General features: G+C 40.9%; 1 protein-coding gene across 2 annotated transcripts in view; it reads right to left on the bottom strand.

The window, feature by feature from the left end:
- Positions 1-14,871, bottom strand: part of CUL5 (cullin 5) — a 101,260-nt gene that overhangs the window by 74,123 nt on the left and 12,266 nt on the right. The window contains exon 2 of one of the 2 annotated variants that reach the window (XM_055272989.2): positions 1,376-1,485. In XM_055272989.2, coding sequence (XP_055128964.1) covers positions 1,376-1,485 — 110 coding nt within the window. Of the gene's footprint in view, positions 1-1,375; positions 1,486-14,871 lie in introns of those variants that run through there. The other variant, XM_063636476.1, reaches the window with a different exon arrangement.

Below are 14,871 nucleotides of genomic sequence, written 5' to 3'. Positions count from 1 at the left end.
CCACGGTGGGAGGCCACAGCGGGGGCCTTGTTAACCTGTACTACCTAATATCTTGCTTGGAGTATCGTTTCTAGAAGTACCACATGTGCCCTCTGGGATTATATTTGTTAGTGTATGTACCCTAGCAAGTCACTGTCTCAGTCCTGGAAGGCTTTCAGGTCTGCTTCAACTTACCACCCTGAGTTATACTGTGCCCGAGTTGACCATGTTAAAAAAAGGTCTATACAGAAACTGAAAGAGAAAGCCACATGGTTTTCTAAGATAAACCTTATGATTAATGGAGTTTAACTGGCTAAATCCAGGACCCCTAAAAAGGGATAACTGGCCAGGTGTAGTGGCTCATGCCTGTAATCCCAGCACTTTGGGAGGCCAACGCAGGCGGATCACCTGAGGTCAGGAGTTTAAGACCAGCCAGGACAACATGGAGAAACCCCGTCTCTACTAAAAATACAAAAATTGGCCGGGCATGGTGGCGCACGCTTGTAATCCCAGCTACTCAGGAGGCGGAGGCATGACAATCACTTGAACTCATGAGACAGAAGTTGCACTGAGCCAAGATGGCACCCCTGCAATCCAGCCTGGGCAACAGAGCAAGACTCCATCTCAAAAAAAAAAAGGGGGGGCAGGGGTTGGGGGCAACTGAGATCAATACTACAGGTTGGTCTTGTCCTGCTACATGGGGGCATGCTGACATAATTTTGCTATAAAGACAATTTGGCCAATGGCAAAAAGTTAAACCAGCACCCCTGAGACTGCATCCCCTAGAAATGCCTGCTTGTAAGATTAGCCCTTGGCTGGCATCTGAGAACTTGAATGGTCAACAGTTTCCTATACTTAAATAAAACTTTCCTGAAATAACAGTGGCTCACTGTACCTAAACTGTTTATATAAACAATATGGTTTACACTGATTTTGGTACATGTTGAGAGAGACTGCCTATGTGACCAGCCCCCATAAAAACCCTGAGTACTGAGTCTCCAATAAGCTTCTCTGGTAGACAACTTATCACACGCTGTCAATCATTGCTGGAAAAATTATGTGTGTTCTGTGTGACTCCCCTGGGAAAGGACTCTTCTTGGAAGCTTGTGCTTGTTTTTTCCTGCACTTCACCCCATATACCTTTTCCCTTTGCTGATTTTGCTTTGGATCCTTTCATTGTAATGACTCATAGCTGTGAGTATGATTGTATGTTCAGTCCTGTGAGCCCCCTAGCAAATCATCATACCTGGGAGAGGTCTTGGAGACCCTCAATATAACTAGTAATACTTTTTAATAGGTAAACAGACCAGCTTAGAGTTACACATTCCATTTAGGTATAGAAAGACATCACCAAAATTTCCTTTATGCTAGCAAACAGAATTAGTGGGGTACTTACGAAAACAGATCAAACCACTGCTGTTTTGTAACAGATTCCTGGCGTAAAAGCTTCAAAACAATCGGGCGCATAAAATCCCATTTGTCTTCAAATTGAAGAGAACCTTTATTCTTGGGAAAAAAAAAAGATAAAAGGGAGTTTAATTTAAATGCAGTTAAATAAAAAGTATCCTGTAATTTTTATGAGACAGCTAGAGAAACGAAGGGCTCAAATGTAAATGAACCAGTTTTCCATAATGGAATCCCTACAGGCTTAATCTGTTATTGAGGAATCACAGGAAGACAATCATAAAGGAGAAAAATTAATTGTACAAATGTGTTTAGTGAAGAATTTGGCCTTGTCCAAGGAGACAGTCTGGTCTTTCCTCTTGGCTTCTAGTAGATAACCTCTGGACACTTAGAAAGTTACATCTAAAAACTATGTCTTTGTCTGGGAGGCCTTGGGTCATACTGGATAGGCTAATAATGCAATTCAGGGAGGGGACTGTCCACACCTATATAATCCTAGGTAGAGGCTGACCAACTGGGAAGATGAACAATATAACTTGAGATACGGGTTTGGGGTCACAGGGGGTCAGTCAACATGGAGACTGAAATCCCTGTGAGCAAGTAATCAGTCACACCTATGTGAATAAGCTCCATCAAAACTCAACAGTAAAGGTTGGGTGAGCTTCCCTATTTGGTGGTACTCGTGCATACTGTCACACATTGATGCCAGGAGAGAAATGTGTCCTGACCATATGCAGAGAGGGCAAGATAAGCTCGTATTTGGAACTCTCCTAAACTTAGCCCTATGAGTCTCTTCCTTTGGCTGATCTTATCCTAATCCTTTCCCTATAACAAATCATAACTATGGGTACAACAGCTTTCACTAAATGCTATGAGCCTTTCTAATGAATTATCAAACCTGACAGTGGTTTTGCAAATCCCCCAAACTTACAGTTGGTGTCAGAAGTGAGAATGGTTGGCCAGGCGCGGTGGCTCACGCTTGTAATCCCAGCACTTTGGGAGGCCGAGGCGGGCGGATCACGAGGTCAGGAGATCGAGACCACGGTGAAACCCCGTCTCTACTAAAAATACAAAAAATTAGCCAGGCGTGGTGGCAGGCGCCTGTAGTCCCAGCTACTCGGAGAGGCTGAGGCAGAAGAATGGCGTGAACACAGGAGGCGGAGCTTGCAGTGAGCCGAGATTGCGCCACTGCACTCCAGCCTGGGCGACAGAGCGAGACTCCCAAAAAAAAAAAAAAAAAAGAAGTGAGAATGGTCTTACATGGAGACTGTATCATCTAATTTTGTAGTTGTCCTAAATTCCTCACAAAAAGTATATTGGAAATCTACATAAACTCTGAAAACTGAGAAGAAAAAAAAAACAGAAAAATACTCATCTGCTTTTATAATGCTAACAAAAAACCCTGACACTGAACTGTTGAGAAAAGCATAAGAAATGGAAACTCTAGGCCAATTTTACCAGAGAACAAAGATGCAAAAATCTAAATAAATATTATCAAATCAAACAAGTGGCATATCAAAACAATCAGACCTCATAATCATACAGTTTATCTCTGGAATGTAAAAGTAGTGCAATATTAGGAAAAATAATAATCAGTTACATTACCAAAAACAGAGAGAGAGAAACCCCATATGTGTTAGTCATTAGTACTCCTTTTCAAGTTAAATGTGACCATGTGATTTGTTTTTTGATTGTTTTTGAGACAGGGTCTCGCTCTGTCACCCAGGCTGGAGTACAGTGGAGTGATCATAGCTAACTGTAGCCTTGACCCCCTGGGCTCAAGCAATTCTCCTGCCTGAGCCTCCCAAGTAGCTGGGACAGCACGTGCGCACCACCATGCCCAGCTAATTTTTGTATTTTTTTTGTAGAGACGGGGTCTTGTTATATTTCCCAGGTTGGTCTTGAACTCCTGGGCTCAACTGATGCACTCACCTCAGTCTCCCAAAATGCTGAGGTTATAGGAGTAAGCCACTGAACTAGGACCATCTGATTTGTTTTGGCCAATGAATTTCAACAAAAGTCATAAATTTTCTTTAACTTTTAAGTTTAGGGATACATGTGTAGGATGTGCAGGTTTGTTACAAAGGTAAATTTGTGTCATGGGGATTTGTTGTACAGATTATTTCATTATCCAGGATTAAGCGATTAGTTATTTTTCCTGATCCTCTCCCTCCTCCCACCCTTCACCCTCTGGTAGGCCCCAGTGTGTGTTGTTCCCCTTTATGTGCTCATGTGTTCTCATCATTTAGCTCCCACTTATAAGTGAGAACATGTAGTGTTTGGTTTTCTGTTCCTGCATTAGTTTGCTAAGGAAAATGGCCTTCAGCTCCATCCATGTCCCTGCAAAGGACATGATCTTGTTCTTTCTTATGGCTGCATAGTATTCCATGGTGTTTATGTACCACATTTTCTTTATCCAGTCTATCATTGATGGGCATTGGGGGTGATTTCATGTCTTTGTTAGAGTGAATAGTGCTGTGATGAACATATGTGTGCATGTGTCTTTATACGACAGCACTGTAGTAACCAAAAAACATTATGGTACTGATATAAGAACATATACACAGACCAACGGAACAGAATAGAGCCCAGAAATAAGACCACACATCTACAACTATCTGATCTTCAGCAAACCTGACAAAAGCAACAGAGAAAGGACTCCCTATTCAATAAATGGTGCTGGGATAACTGGCTAGCCATATGCAGAAGAGTAAAACCAGACCCCTTTCTTATACCATATGCAAAAATTAACTCAAGATGGATTAAAGACTTAAATGTAAAACCTAACTTTGTAGTACACCAGCACCAAACACCCTATGAAACTCATGATTTTTTTTTTTTTTTTTTTTTTTTTTGAGACAGAGTCTCGTTCTGTTGCCCAGGCTGGAGTGCAGTGGCATAATCTTGGCTCACTATAGCCTCTACCTCGCAGGGTCAGGTGATTTTCATGCCTCAGCCTCCAAGTAGCTGAGATTAGACATGCACCACCACACCTGGCTAATTTTTGTATTTTTAGTAGAGACGGGGTTTCGCCATGTTGGCCAGGCTGGTCTCGAACTCCTGGATTCATGTGATCCACCCTCCTCAGCCTTCCAAAGTGCTAGAATTACAGGCATGAGCCACCAGGCCCAGACTCATGATTATTTTTCAGTTATACAAATCTGTTGATGATATTGCTCAGGTTAAGAACCTGAGATGCATATAGTGATTGTATGGAATATGCAAACTCCCTGAAATTACAACACTGAAACAGTTTCTCAACATATGATCTGACAATAACCTACATAAAAATCATCTGAGGTGGTGATTACACATACAGATTCCTAAAACCTACCTCAGGTCTATTGGATCAGAATCTCTTGAAGTTAGTCCACAATCTGCATGTTTCTCAAATTCATGATAAAATTACATAAAAATAATGTTAGATGGTCTATGACCCAAACTAGGTTAAGAACTACAAATTAACATCATACTCTTATAAATGCTGCTTATATTCACGAACATAGTTCATCCTAAAAGTTAATATACTGTCTTGCTCCAGATGCCTGCTTCTATCACACTGTATTCTTTTTTCTTTTTTTTTTTTTGAGACAGAGTTTCGCTCTTGTTGCCCAAGCTGGAGCGCAGTGGCACGATCTCAGCTCACTGCAACCTCCACCTCCCAGGTTCAAGCGATTCTCCTGCCTCAGCCTCCCGAGTAAATGGGATTAAAGGCATGTGCCACCAAGCCTGGCTAATTTTGTATTTTTTGTAGAGACAGGGTTTCTCCGTGTTCATCAGGCTGGTCTCAAACTCCCAACCTTAGGTGATCCACCCACGTCGGCCTCCCAAAGTGCTAGGATTACAGGCGTGAGCCACCGCGCCCAGCCACTGTATTCTTATCATAAGGACCCATGGGAGATATCCACTAAAAACTCAGTACTGGGATTAGCTATGCTTCTCTCCTGAACTAGTTTCTTTTTACCTTATGGACTTAAATGAATCATGTAAGTAACTTCGCACTCCTCTTAGTGTTGGCTACTGGGAAATTCAGAGTCAGAATTGTGATGCTGTGGCATATACTTTGTATAATAACTTTATGCCTGGCCTCACATTACTTTTTCTACTTTTTATTATTTTCCTATAACCCTCATTTTCTTCTTTTATTCTTCCCTATGAGGAAGAGGTGTGCAAATAAACAAATATGAAAGAACCATGGAAAGAACACACTTTTCTTGACTGACATGGAAAAAAAGAATACCCTCTTAATAAGAGGATACTTTCTAATTTCAATTAAGTCTATTTCCACAAGCACCTTTGGTAATTTATAAAATTAAATATAGTGTAAGTCCTGCAATTAAAAATAAAAGGTGCAGAGTACCAGAGTAGAGAGGTACTAGAGATAAATTAAACACTGGTTAGGCTCTGAAATCTCCCAATAGACATTGTTAAGTACCAGGAAACATATTTTTGCTCTCCTTTTTGATGGAACACATAATAAACACTTTCCCCTAATACTCAATTTTAAAAGGAATTTAATAATTAAATGTTTTCTATTAAACTTTTATAATAGATTCCAAAAATGATGCTCAAGTAGTTCTTTGACCTATTCTCTATTAAACTGAAGAGCATATCATTAAATCATAACTAAGTGGCAGGACACCAAATCCACTATCTACAAAAGAGAATGCCTTATTAATAAGAAAAAAAATCTTCAGACTATGAACCTTGATTTATGTACGTTTTCACTGACTGACTGAAGGCTGCCTCATCTCTATTAACTTGCTACAAAGTCTCTTGAATTCTTTCATTATTATTCAGAATAGCAAACAGGCTGGACTCAACAGTTGCTAGTAGGTCTACAATTCTGTCATTCACTGGCTCTTTAGAGAACTTCAACATTTGCCATACTCCTGCCCCTCTATCCTTCACTCCTTACAGCACAACTAATCCCTTCACAGGCACTTTTCTTCTCACACAAATGGGCCATGGGGAATCCAACAGGGAGTTGACAATGGGGGAATATCTGGAAAGAGTATTCCAGGCAGAGAAAGCAGCCAATGCAAAGAACATAAGGTAGAAACATGCTTAATGTATTCAAGGTAGAGCAAAGTAAAGGAAGTGGAGAGAGCAGATAAGGTCATAGAAGTAACTTAGCTTACTGGATCTTACTGAGCTGGATCTTGTAGGACCCTGAAGGCCATTATAAAGACTTTAGTTTCTACTGTAAGTGAGATGAAGAGCCATTAAAAGATTCTGAGCAAGAAGTGTCATAATCTTTTTTTTTGAGTTGGAGTCTCACTCTACTGCCCAGGCTGGAGTGCAATGGGGTGGTCTCGGCTCACTGCAATCTCTGCCTCCTGGGTTCAAGCAATTCTCCTGCCTCAGCCTCCTGAGTAACTGGGATTACAGGTGCAAACCACCACGCTCAGCTAATTTTTGTATTTTAGTAGAGAGGGGCTTTCACCATGTTGGCCAGGCTGGTCTCTAACTCATGACCTTGGGATCTGCCCACCTCGGCCTCCCAAAGTGCTGGGATTACAGGCGTGATCCACCGCACCTGGCCTGAAGTGTCATAATCTTATTTACATTTTAAAATCTCCCTCATTACTATGTTGAAAATACATTATAAGGGGCAAGGGTTAAAACTGGGTGTAGGATTAGAAAGCACTGATGGTGACTTGGACTGAGGTGATAGCAATGGAGGTAGGAGGTATGAGAAGTGGTTCAATTTTAGATGCCCAAAAGGTGGTACTAACAGGACTTCCTAACAGTAAGCACCTGAGATATGAGAAAATGGAGTAAAGCATGACTTTAAGGCTTTTGTCCAGTAAGTGTGGCAGTACCATCAACTAGAAAAAAAGAAGATTTGACAGGCTTATTAAGGAAAGCTTGTGAGACTGGTTTTAGATGTATTATATTTAACATATCTATTAGACATTCATATGAAAATGCTGAATAGGCAGTTCAATATGGAAATCTAGAATTTAAAAGGCCTATCAGAAAATAAAAACTTGAAGTCATCATAATACAGATGGGTTTTAAAACCTGTTATTGGATGAGATCACTGTGAGAGAAGTGATAAAGATGGAGACCCAAGCCTGAGGTCTTAGATATCCAGCATTAAGAGGCGGAGAGAGGAGTAAGAACTAGCAAAGGAGACAAAAAGAGCAACCAGAGCACGGGTGGCAAGAAAAACAAGAGTATGGTATTCTGGACAAAAAGTGAATAAAGTGTGTCAGAAAGACAGAATAATCAATTTTAAGAATTTCTCCTGACAGATCAGGTAAGATAACCACTGAAACAGCAATGTGGAAGTTACTGAAACTTTGTCCACAGAAGTTTTTGCAGAGTAGTAAGGACAAAAACCAGATTAGAGTGGAATAAAGAGTGGAATTAAGAGAAACCAGGAGCCAGGCACAATAGTTCATGCCTGTAATCCCAACACTGGGAGGCTGAGGCGGGTGGGTCACTTGAGCCCGGGAGTTCGAGACCAGCCTGGGCAACATGGAAAAACCCTGTCTCTACTAAAAATACAAAAAATTTGGGCCAGGCGTGGTGGCTCACGCCTGTAATCCCAGCACTTTGGGAGGCCGAGGCGGGCGGATCACGAGGTCAGGAGATCGAGACCATCCTGGCTAACATGGTAAAACCCCGTCACTACTAAAAATAAAAAAAAACAATTAGCCGGGCGTGGTGGCAGGCGCCTGTAGTCCCAGCTACTCGGGAGGCTGAAGCAGGAGAATGGCGTGAACCCGGGAGGCGAAGCTTGCAGTGAGCCGAGATCACACCACTGTACTCCAGCCTGGGCGGCAGGGCCATACTCTGTCTCAAAAAAAAAATAAAAAATAAATAAATAATTAAAAAATCTGGCTGGGCACGGTGGCTCGCACCTGTAATCCCAGCACTTTGGGAGGCCAGGGTGGGTGGATGATGAGGTCAGGAGTTTGAGACCAGCCTGACCTACAATGGTGAAACCTTGTCTCTACTGAAAATACAAAAATCAGCCGGGTGTGGTGGTGGGCCCTGGTAATCCCAGCTACTCAGGAGGCTGAGGCGGGAGAATTGCTTGAACCTGGGAGGCAGAGTTTGCAGTGAGCAAGACTGTGCCACTACGCTCCAGCCTGGGCAGCAGAGGGAGACTCTGTCTCAAAGAAAAAAAAAATTAGCTGGGCATGGTGGCGCCTATAATCCCAGCTACTAAGGCCTGGAGGCGGAGGTTGCAGTGAGCCATGATGGCACCACTGCACTCCAGCCTAGGCGACAGTGAGACCCTATCTCAAAAAATAAATAAGTAAATAAAAACAAAAATAAATAAATAGAGAAGAAGAAAACTAGAAAGAGTACAGACAATCCTTCACAATTTTTCCTGTATAAGAGAGTAAAGAAATGGCATGGTAATTGATAGGGTGAGAGAAAGTGAAAAAATAATATATATATATTTTTTTGAGACGGAGTCTCACTCTGTCTTTCAGGCTGGAGTGCAATGGCATGATCTCTGCTCACTGCAACCTCCGCCTCTCGAGTTCAAGTGATTTTCCTGCCTCAGCCTCTCGAGTACCTGGGAACACAGGCGCCCGCCACCACGCACAGCCAATTTTTCTATTTTTAGTAGAGATGGGGTTTTGTCACATTGGCCAGGGTGGTCTCGAACTCCTGACCTCGTGATCTGCCCACCTCAGCCTCCCAAAGTGCTGGGATTACAAACATGAGCCACCGTGCCTGGCCAAAATAATAATTTTTTAAAGTTAGGATACAGTATGATTGTATGCTGACAGGAACATTCCAGGATGTAATGAAATGTTGATGATGTGGGGAAAGGGAGAGAAACTGCTAGTGAATTTAAATTGCACTGGATAGGCAAGAGGGAATGGGATCTAGTGCATATGTGGAGAAGTGACTACAGGCTAAGAGGAGAAGGCAAAAGAATGTACATGTAGGTGCTGGTACAAGGATAGATGTTGTATGACTCTGAGAAGTTCATATTTTATTGCTTTAATTTCCCAGTGATGTGGAAATAAGGACAATGCCTGAGAAGACGGGGGAGGGAAATGCTAGAATATTGACAGAAAAGATGTGAAAAATACATCTAGGAAAGTGGAAGAATAAGTGACTCTGGAAATGCAGTATGCCTGGCCTCATTGTGGTCATGAATTTAAGGTGCAAACAGCACGGTTGTGTCTTTTTCTCGAGTGACATTCAGCTGCACAGGTACTGGCACTGAAAAGTGGACAGACAGATTTAACCAGGGCTGTACACTTTTCCCAAGCAGAACAAGACAGGGGCAAGGATGCGAAAAGTGTATTGAAGGGAACAACTATAATGATTGAGAAGAGAATTTATGTTGGGTAAGGGGGAGAAAATGGACTTCAAGATGAAAAGAGAAAGAGACTTCTGCTTCCCATCATGACAGAATAACAGGAACCAGATTTTCCCTCCTGCCTAAACAAACTAGAAAACCAAAAGCAGTGCAGGATAGCGCTTCCTGAGAAAAGAAAAACAAATGAGGTGAGCGCTACAAATGTCCAAACATATTGCCTAGAGAGTGTCTCCAGCCCTCATCACAAGGACGGGAAACCCAAACAGCAGCTAGGGGTTTCACTACGTTTAAGAGGCAGAGTTCAGAGTTTGAAAAGGCTGAGGTGACTAGAATTTGTGGCACCAAGGGAGCTCTGGATATCTATAGAGAAGGTCCCTGAGGCCTGTGGCTGAGTATTAACCTGTACCTGGGTGTGAGAAAACTATATGAGACCGGGGAAAGAACCATTAGTAAGGAATGGGAATGGGCAGAACAATCAGCAGAGCGCACACAGGGCCAGAAACAGTTAGTGTTGCTACCAGCCAGAGTGGAAACACCCTTTAAAGTGCCAGGCATTGGGTAGAGTCCACAGAAAGTTATTGAGTCTATAGTGGAACCAAAGTAGCCCCCGAGTGATATTCTGGACACACTCTAACAAAACTTAAAGGTATGCTTCAAAAGGATCAAACTGATTCCAAGTTACCTAACTGCATCACAGCAAAATACAAAACTATTTAGAGAAAATTTTTAAAATCAAGCCCCTAAAACATATACTCACGATGTCTGACATCCAGTTAAAAACTACCAAGCATGCAAAGAAACAGGAAAATATAACCTATCACCAAGAGAAAAAAAATCATCAAAAGAAGCTGACCCAGAAATGGCACAGGTGTTACATTCAGTAAACAAGGACATTAAGTCAGCTATTATACATATTCTATATGACCAAAAAGGTATGGGACGGCATGAACATCATAGAAATATTTTTTAAATGAGTATCAGTAAGCTGTGGAACATCAAATGACCTAATCTACACATAATTGGAATCTTGATGTAAGCGTGTAGAGAGTATTTGAAGAAAAATGCAAAAATGTTTTCTAATTTGATAAAAACTATAAACCACAGATATAAGACACTAAACAATAAGGTGGTAGAGTCAGTGAACTGAAGGCTTTAGTACTGGAGGTGGACTGTTGGAATAAAAGCACTAGAGAGAGTCAGAAAGACAGGGTGGTATCAGGTAATCAAGTAGGATGCTTGAAATTGAGATTATGGAAGGATGGAATTTAGCAAAAATTTCTCATTTCTATTGTCTTTGTTTAATCACTCCACTGCAAGATTTTCTACTATTTTTTTTTCATTGCAAATATATGGCATTTCACTAACTGGGGATTATAAAGGCCAACAAATTTTGTACATGTGTTGTTGTACAAAAGACTTCTTTTGATTTTCCTTACATTTCCACGAATGGTTTGAATATCTGACATCTGTAAATAAATTTTAGTTCAGCATTTGCATCTTCTATTAACTTCACTATAATCTTCAGTGTAGATGTGTGAATCACTGCATCACTGTGATTATTTTACTTTGTAATATCTGACTGCCAGTTATGTGTTAGGTGTTGTACTGTTCCAAACAGTTTACAAGTATGAATTAATCTTTACAACTATCCTATGTGTTCAGTGATATTATTCCTTTATTATTATTATTATTATTTTTGAGACAGGATTTTGCTCTGTTGCCTAGGCAAGAGTGCAGTGGCATAATCATAGCTCACTGCATGTTCAAACTCTTGGCCTCAAGTGATCAAGTGGCCCTCCTGCACCAGCCTCCCAAACTGCTAGGATTACAGGCATGATCACTGTGCCTGGCCTATTTCCATTTTATGCACACTGTACAACCTGAGGTTAAGTGAGATTATTTGTCAAAAATTACAGGCAATAAGTGGCAGGGCAGGAAATCAAATCCAAACAGTTTGGCTCTGTTAAAGCTACATTCTTAATTAACTATTCTCTGGTCCTTTCCTGGATAAGGAATGAATGGACTTCTATTCCACGGGCCAGATCCAGCCCTTGGCTTAATTTCATCAGGCTTATAGAGTAAACTGCAAAGATCTATGATTATAAAAATTTAGTGACAATTATCTAGAAACCATATGGTGGAAACATCACTACATAAAAGACATTTCTTTTCAAACATGGTGGAGGCAGAGGAAGAGGACACTGTTTTCCAGGAAGTTTAATATCTCTTTCCACTGAAATAAAAAATTTCATACCACACTCCCTTTAAACTTTTAGGTTCCTTTTATAAAGGAAAAAAATTTCCAACAAATTCTAGCAATACTTGTATTTTCTGAAACCCAAACAAATAATTTTAAGGAAAAAGCAAGAATAATAAAACTGATAAAAAGAGTTTAAACTTATTTTGGGGAGCTTGTCATTTATTCATTGAACAAACATCTGAGACTCTACTGTGCATTGGGGCACATAAATGAAAAGTCCTCAAGCAACTCACATTATAGTATAGTGCTCCTTAAACTGTAATACATGGACTCCTGAAGGGTCCTAGGGTATATTCTTTGTTTTTTTCCTTTTTTCAAACACCAACTTGAACCAGACACCCAGGATACATTCTTAAGACTCAATCTATAAAAAGAATTTTAAAATTTTGTTTTCGTTTTTAAAAATCTAACAACATATTAATACAAGTAGAAATTTGAACTGCTCATATGATCTTAAAACCAAGCATTAACCATAAAGGGAAAAAAATTTATAAATTGCACTATATTAAAATTAATTTTAGCCATTAAAAGACACCATTCAGGGAGTGAAAAGGCAGCCCACAGAGTGGAGAAGATACTGCGTTTTCTTTTTCTTTTTTTTTTTTTTGATACAGACTTTTGTTTTTTGCCCAGGCTGGAGTGCAATGGCAAGATCTTGGCTCACTACAACCTCTGCCTCCCTGGTTCAAGTGATTCTCATTCTCCTGCCTCAGCCTCCCAGGTAGCTGGGATTACAGGCATGTGCCACCATGTCCGGCTAATTTTTTATTTTTAGTAGAGGTGGAGTTTCACCACGCTGGTTAGGCCGTTCTCGAACTCCTGACCTCAGGTGATCCACCTGCCTTGGCCTCCCAAAGTGCTAGGATTACAGGCGTGAGCCACCACGCTGGGCCAGGAAAGGATATTTCTAATATGTACATCCAAGAAAGGCTCTCATCCAGAATATGTAAAGAACTAAAAAACCCGTAAGAAAAGCAAAACAACTCAATTTTATAATTAATTTTTTTTTTTAGAGATGGGGTCTTGCTGTCACCTAGGCTGGAGTGCGGTGGCACCATCACTGCTCACTGTAGTCTTGAACCACTGGCTCAGAGAAAGTTAGAAAACTTATATCTCAAAAGCACACAGCTAAGGCTTCAGGCCTAAATATTATACCATCATTTGCCCAAACCAAGGAGGGAAGGTGGATTACAGAATAAGTTAATTTTTAAAAATGTGTTTAGGTCCGGCCGGGCGCGGTGGCTCACGCTTGTAATCCCAGCACTTTGGGAGGCCGAGGCGGGCGGATCACAAGGTCAGGAGATCGAGACCACAGTGAAACCCCGTCTCTACTAAAAATATAAAAAAAATTAGCCGGGCGTAGTGGCGGGCGCCTGTAGTCCCAGCTACTCGGAGAGGCTGAGGCAGGAGAATGGCGTGAACCCGGGAGGTGGAGCTTGCAGTGAGCCGAGACTGCGCCACTGCACTCCAGCCTGGGCGACAGAGCGAGACACCGTCTCAAAAAAAAAAAAAAAAAAAAAAAAATGTGTTTAGGTCCTTTGTTAATTGGCTTAGGAAGAAGAAAATGTGTTTGGGCTGGGGGTAAGTGTTATCAGCCAGAAATATAAGATGCTATATAGATCTTTCTAGAACATATTACTGCTTAAAAAAAATGCACATCCCCCATTGAAATTTAGGAGTGCATTTTCAAGCAACTAGCATATCTGTAACAATCTCACTTAACTAGGTCATGAGTAAAAGAGCAGATATATAATGGTGTAGAAATACAATATTTGGTATCATGTTAAAAAATAAAAACGTTTAAACACAAGAATGTAAACAAAAATAGAAAAATCCACTGGCTTGCAAAATGATTCAAATAGAACCATTTTGAAATAATTCACTTACTTTACAACAAAATAATACAAATGTTGACCTATTGGTTTGCCCCGAAAACATCCAGAAATCCCTACATAACGCATGGGACAAAAACATACTACATCAAGTTATAGAAACAATATTATGGCAATATTTTAATGATGTCAAATGTTGCATTTAAAAGAAAACAGAGAGGGCTCATGCCTATAATCCCAGCACTTTGGGAGACCAAGGTGGGACGATCACTTGAGGCTAGGATTTCAAGACCAGCCTGGGCATCAAAGCAAGACCCCATCTCTAAGAATGGATGGATGGATGGATAGATGGGTAGATAGATACAGATAGATAGATGGGCATGGTGGGGCATACTTGCCGTCCTAGCTACTCCAGAGGCTGAGGCAGTACAACTGCTTGGGCCTAGGAGTTTGAGGCTGCAGTGAGCTATGATCATGCCACTGCATTCTAGCCTGAGTAACAAAGTGAGACCCTGTCTCTGAAAAATAAATAAATAAATAACTCGGCGGCGTGGCTCATGCCTATAATCCCATTACTGTGGGAGGTCAAGGCAGGAGAATCACTTGAGGCCACGAGTTTGAAACCAGCCTGGGCAACATGGTGAGACCCCACCTCTACAAAAATAAAATAAAATAAAAAAATAAAAAATGAATAAAAAATAAAAAATAAAATAAAATATTAGCTGGGTGTGGTGGCGCACACCAGTAGTCCCAACAGCTACTCCAGAGGCTGAGGCAAGAGCACTGCTTAAGCTCAGGCATTGAAGGCTGCAGTGAGCTATGATCATGCCACTGCACTCCAGTCTGAGTGACAGAGTAAGACCCTGTCTCTAAAAAATGAATAAAATTTAAAAATAAAACAAGGAAACAGGATTTGTTATTATTGCTGTATATCTTGCTATATCTTGCTTATGACAAAGGTGTAAGAAAAGCTAAGGTGAAAAGACAAGCTGCAGGAAAAGCAAGAAACAATGGCATCCATAGAATTAATGGCAATTTTTTTATCACCTTACTTTTACACACCCATAATATTTTGAACACCACACAACCACAGTTTA

This window comes from Symphalangus syndactylus, chromosome 3 (assembly GCF_028878055.3).
Source record: "Symphalangus syndactylus isolate Jambi chromosome 3, NHGRI_mSymSyn1-v2.1_pri, whole genome shotgun sequence".
Lineage (NCBI taxonomy): Eukaryota > Metazoa > Chordata > Mammalia > Primates > Hylobatidae > Symphalangus > Symphalangus syndactylus.
This window is presented reverse-complemented; position numbering and strand designations above follow the sequence as displayed.